The sequence below is a fragment of the Lepidochelys olivacea genome, assembly GCF_965140295.1.
Source record: "Lepidochelys olivacea isolate rLepOli2 genome assembly, chromosome: 1".
Taxonomy (NCBI): Eukaryota; Metazoa; Chordata; order Testudines; family Cheloniidae; genus Lepidochelys; species Lepidochelys olivacea.
Genome location: NC_140411.1, coordinates 339,513,836 through 339,519,835, shown reverse-complemented (window position 1 = coordinate 339,519,835; position 6,000 = coordinate 339,513,836). Strand labels below are relative to the sequence as shown.

The 6,000-nt window shown below is 47.9% G+C and overlaps 1 protein-coding gene across 1 annotated transcript in view; it reads left to right on the top strand.

The window, feature by feature from the left end:
* Positions 1-485: 485 nt before the first annotated feature.
* The window catches only part of MCM10 (minichromosome maintenance 10 replication initiation factor), a 33,875-nt gene continuing 28,360 nt past the window's right edge, over positions 486-6,000 (top strand). The window contains exons 1-2 of the mRNA XM_084639146.1: positions 486-558; positions 3,637-3,691. Of these exons, the coding sequence (XP_084495272.1) occupies positions 3,685-3,691 (7 nt within the window). The 5' untranslated portion in view covers positions 486-558; positions 3,637-3,684. The remainder of the gene's footprint in view (positions 559-3,636; positions 3,692-6,000) is intronic.

The window sequence follows — 6,000 nt, the reverse complement described above, 5'->3', positions numbered from 1 at the left end:
GGGGTAAGAGTGTGGCAATATGGCAGCCCTTTCGTGTAGCACCACCGCTGCACTTGGTGACGTGCAGCAGTCTGTAGGGTGACCTATTGGTCTGATGTCATCACCCTGCTTTCTGTGACATCGGCAGGCAGTTTCCCATGACATCATCATTATGGTGCTTGGTCAGCAGCCAGTGCTTTAGTGGTTTTTGCCCAGCGAGGTTGCGCCAAGGCTTCCAGGCGGAAGAACGAGGAGCTCAAGGCAGGCATTTAACAAACATTAGTCCCAAAGAGGCAGCCCTCGAGCAGGATACATGCCTGCCCCTGAGCAAGATGGCACCACTGGCTTCACAACACTACTCTACCATACGCAGGACTGCGCCGCCCTTAATAAAGATGGCGCAGTTCCCACCGTTCGCCGTTCTGCGGGCCAGAGATGCTGTACGCATGCGCAGCACTCCAGCGTCTGTCCCCTGGCCGGGGAGGCAGTTGCGCCTGCGTGTGACCCGAGAGGCGAGGGGGCGGGGCCTAGTTAGAATTTTGGCGGGTGACCCGGCTGAGGGGAGCGGAGCTGGGCGCGGTAAGTGCGGGGCCTGCCCGGAGCAGGAGATCGGGGGCCGTTAGAGGAGGAGGAAGAGGGGTCGGGGATCTGCGGGAGTCCCGGCGACCGGGGTTGTGGATTCCTGGGCAGGGGTCTCCGAGGGGCGAGAGGGGGACACGGGGTCTGTGCTCGGGGAGGGGGATTCGGGGGCAGGGGTCCCAGGCGGGGAAGGATCGGGGGTCTCAGGGGGGGAGGGATCCCCTTGTCATCTCAGGAGGGTCGCTGAGGGAGGAGTCCCGCGGGGGCAAGGATCGGGTCGGGGGGGACTCCAGGAGGAGAGGAGATCCGGGCTGTGGATTGCCTGGGTGGGAGAAGGGGGCTGGGGATCCCTGGGGGCGGGAGGGGGAGTCCCGTGGGGGGCAGGTTCGGTGCTGGGGGATGTGGAGTCGGGGTGCGGGGATGGCTCTGGCGGCGCCCAGGGAAGGGAAGGGAAGGGGCGGGGGGAAGAGTCATGGATAGTTCTGGGAGGTGTCTCTGTCTGGATGCTCGTGAGGCCGGTCACGGCTGTGAAGCATCTCGCAGGTGATTCAAAGAGATGGGGAGTGGGTCAGAAATGAAACCAGCTCCTCCCTGACTGCTCCCCACGCACCCTGCAGGGTAACCGGGGAGCCCCACGCTGCACCCGATCTCCTGATGTACTCCCTTTTCCATGGGGTGATGATTAAAATGTTATGGCTCCAGCTCCCTTTGCCTTGCTGCGTGTGGCTGTGTGCCAGGATGGACCTCAGCATTGTTTGGATGTGGGAGGGGGCAGGAGGTTGAGGCACTAGATGGGGTGAGGCGGGCTCTGGGCGGTGCTTACCTGGTGGGCTTCCCGGAAGTGGTGACATCCCCCCCGCTCAGCTGCTAGGCAGAGGCGTGGCCAGGCAGCTCTGCGGGCTGCCTTTGCCTGCAGACACCTCCCCCGCAGCTCCCGTTGGCGGTGGTTCCTGGCCAATGGGAGCTGTGAAGCCAGTGCTCTGGGTGGGGGCAGCCCGCAGAGCTGAGCGGGGGGGATGTCGCCACTTCCGAAGAGCCCCCTGGGTAAGCACCGCCTAGAGCCTGCCTCACCCTGTCCGGTGCCCCAACCCCCTGCTCCCTGCCACACGGGGATGGGGTGCAGCACGGTGACCCGAGACTGCCCCAGCAGGGGCCAGTGCATCTGGTGTAGGCAGGGGCTGCCTGAGCTGCCCCTGAGCAAGGTGCACCGGCCGCTGCAGAAGTCATGGAAAGTCACGGAATCCGTGACTTCCTTGACAAACTTGCAGCCTTAAACATTATCACTTTGGCTGAAACTTCTCAAGCAGCTTTAGAGTTTACAGCAAACACTTCTTAGGGGTGGTTTACACTAGGAGCTTACATGGGTTTAGCTATGTCTTTCAGGGGTGTGAAAATTCCACCCCCCTGAGAGATGTACATATACCAACCTAACCCCTGGTGTAGACAACACTAGGTCAACAGAAGAATTTTTCCGTCGACCCCTCTCAGGGAGGTGGATGGAGTACCTACACCGGCGAACATAGGTAGTGTCTACACTGAAGCGCTACATAACCATAGATCTCTGTGTGTGTATAAGAAACTGTGCTACTTGATATTAGTAGTTCTTGTTCTGCCATCACCCACTCTATTTTTGCTGTCCCTTGTATCTTATTTTCTGACTTCAGGAGTTAAACTCTTTGGGGTATGGGGCCATATCTGTTTTTCTCAGTAATGCTCCTGGCACACTTTTGGGTGCTGCACCCAATTTCGTTTATCCACTTGACTCTTCAGTGGTGACCAAATGATGTTTTCCCCATTAAATAAACTTTCCAGATTATTGTTTGATGATCTCTAAAGCAGTGTTCAATGTCTTTGAAGAAATCTGCTTGTCCAGTAACCTATAATAAGCAATAGGAGAAACTGAGTTCTTCCCACGCACCACCACTTGTTTCCTGTCTAATTAATAATATCGAAGTTTGGTGCTCCAGATTTCTAGGGAAGTGTCCATATGTTTGGATCATCATCCTGAAATATACTGAAATACTCATATACTGAAATAATCATATACTGAAATAAAAACGGGTCCATCTATTTTAATGACTGTGTGTTGAAAGAAACACAAGAAACCTAGAAATAAAACACAGATTTATAAGAGTGAGAGTGATTAACCATTAGAACAAACTATCAAAGGAAGTGGTGGATTCTCCATCTCTTGAAGCTTTCAAATCAACACTGGATGCCTTTCTGGAAGATACTCTATAATAAAACACAAGTTATTTGGTTCAATACAGGAGTAAGTGGATGAAACTCTATGGGTTGTGTTACACAGGAGGTCCAAATAGGAGAGCCATTGGTCCCTTCAGGCTTTAAAAATCTATGAATCTATTAACGTGTTTGGGTGGTTTGTTTTTTAAATAAGGAACCTAATGTTCTGATGCTGCAAAGAGCTCAGCATGGAGCCCAATTGACTTCAGTTGTTGACCTTGGGCCTGCATGTAGCTCACTGCAGGATCAGAATCTAAATGCAGAAAAATGAAATGCAACATTAGAGATCTTAAACCAAAAATTAGAGTTCACATAAGATGAGACACAAAAAGTAAGCATAGTAAATAGAGGAACTGGGGAAGAAACACTTGCTAAAGGGAGGTGGGCATGGTTTGTAAGTTACTTCTGAGTTACTTTGGTATAAATGTGAGCCTGTAATTCAGTGTCCCTACAATAAGAAACCAATGATAGCTTATGGACTAAGAAATCATATGTACATGCAAAGTAGAGGAGATAAGCTCACCATGTTGAGGGAGCCTGTGTTGTCTAATGGTTAAATCATGGGACTGGATTCTCATCCCTGCTCTGCCATTAATTTGCTATGTAGTGGTATAGAAGTGTAAACTATTTCAGTTGGAAGCTTTGAGAGGATTATTATCATCTGTGCATAGGGGGTTGGTGAAATAAGGAAGTGGCCAAGACAGCAACCATTGCAGTTCTAAATAGTTAAACACATTAAGAAATCTTTGGATTTGTGTCCCCAGTTTATGCATTGAATCCTTGTTTTATTTGTCATTCAAGTTAACAAGATTGCTGCTTTTCTCTCCCTAACAGCTGAGATTCTTCCTTTGGGGACTCTGCTGAAGAAGTCCTGTTGAAATCATGGATGGTGAGAAATGCAGTTTTCCTTCGCCCCGCTTTCCTTTTACATCTAGGGCCAATAAATGAGTGTAGTTAATGAGTTCAGAGTTAATGAGTTCATGGTTGTAAACTGCATTTAACTAGTGTAAAATTAAATGACAGTAATTGTTTATTAGCAGATGCCTTTGAGGTCCAGAGACTAAGGCTATGTCTACCCTAGCACTTTTATTGTTAAAACTTTTGTCGGTCGGGTGTAGAAAAAACACACCCCTGAATGACAAAAGTTTCACCAACAAAAGTGCCAGTGTGGACAGCACTATGTTGGTGGGAGACACTCTCCCGCCAACATAGCAACTGCCGCTCGTCGGGGGTGGTTTAATTATGCCGGCCGGAGAGCTCTCTCCCGCCAGCATAGAGCAGCTACACAGGAGACCTTATAGTGGCACAGCTCCAACAGTACAGCTGTGCCGCTATAAGGTCTGTAGTGTAGAAGTATCCGAAATCCCCTACCAATCTATACAAAATGCCTCCTTCAATTGGGCTGCTTTGGCACATCTTGTTATATCAATAAAATAAAAACCAGCAGGATCTTACTAAAGGGGAAAAGGCAAAATGCCACATTTATTGTGAATACAGAAAGAATCATAGTAAGCAGTTAGTTATAGCTATAACATTCCATTCAATCTCATATTTATTCACACATTCATTCATACACACACACACACACAGAGGTTCTGCGAGGTTGTTATCATAGTTACCAGCCTTGGAGTTGCTCATGCCAAGCCACTTGCCAGGTGGTCTGGACATGAGGAGGGAGCAGGGCCTTGTCAGATGCTCATCTGATGCTCCTGGAAGTTGGTTTGCAGAATCAGACCACAAAGTTCTCACTTTCTAGAGTCCATTTTTATAGGAATTTCTTCCTATGCCAGTCTATGGGAATTGCTTCATCATGCTGTTGCTGAATCAATCAGCAGATAGCACATTCCTGATGACTCCATGCTGCCGGGTGTTATCTTGTTCTTTGGTTCTCCCATTCTTGAGGCTGTTGGGTGGATTCCAGTCTGCCCTCCGGGGGTCCTCTGGTTATTTCCACTTGACGCCATCTTCAGCCAATGGACGCTGGATTCTTAGGCTGGCACCTCCCTGATCATTCAGTTATCCACACCAAGCATCCATTCACATACATCCTCTATCTCTATTTTAATCACAATTGTTAACAAAGTGAGATGAATACAACAAAAGGGTGGGGAGTCTCTGGGTGCTGTTTCTGTTGTTACAGAGTATTGCTTTGAGTCTCTCTCTGTGTGAGTAGTTGTTGTTGCAAAGAATTGCTTTGAGAACAGACTGTCTTAGAATGTACTAACACAATTAGCAGCTTGCAAGTTTCACACAGAGAGGCAGAGAAACAGTACCAAAACCCAAGAGACCTCTTAATTAGTAATACCCTGGAATTTAAACTATGGGGAATCAAACTCATTTGTGATTTTAACACAGAACTTCTTTAATATGATCCAACAATCTTCAGCATCAAAGGCTAAATCACGCGATTGTTCTTTCCTTTGAATTTCATCTCCCCTCAGTCTGTTTCGTTCCTCTCTCTCTACTCATGTTTCTTTACTGCCTGGTCCCTTCTGGCCCTGCACATATTTCCTTGGTGCTTGATCCCCTTCTTCCCCAGACATGCTGCCCAGCTGCTTGGTCCCCAGGCTCTCCTGGATATGCTCCCCTTCTTCTTTGATCCCATTGATATTTCCTGCTGATGACTGGCAGTTCCACCCCCGCTAGTGGCTCTGATCCTTTTGGACAGCTCCTGTTTCTACTTTTTCAGACCTCTAGGCTCTTCTTTGTAATGAGGCTGCCAACAAGGAAATGCTAGCAAATTGGGGCCTGCCAGCTTTCTGCGGGCCATTGATGGACCACAGTTTGGAAGCCTGGGCAATAAACCAAAAATTAATCTAGAACTAAAATAATATAGAGCATACCTAACAAGCTGTAGAAATCTCCTGTCATTCACTGTGTTTCTGCCTGCAGCTCCAATGTACCTTTCTTGATCAACATAGCTGACAATTTCCGCTCCTTGCTTTGTTGTTTCCCATGTAATTTTTTTTATACATAACGAATTTTAAAGAAATAGTGTCTCAGATACATTGTTTTACATTAGATGAAGAGTTTGGAAGCTATTCTGTATTGCATTGTTGTCTTCCTTTTTCCAACAGCAGATTTGTTTGGGGCTAACTTATGGTTTTATAAAAAAAAACAGTGCTCTGATTACATCTAATTAGCGATCAACTTTTCTTTGTAATTAGATGTGATTGCAATATCTTGGGCACATATTAC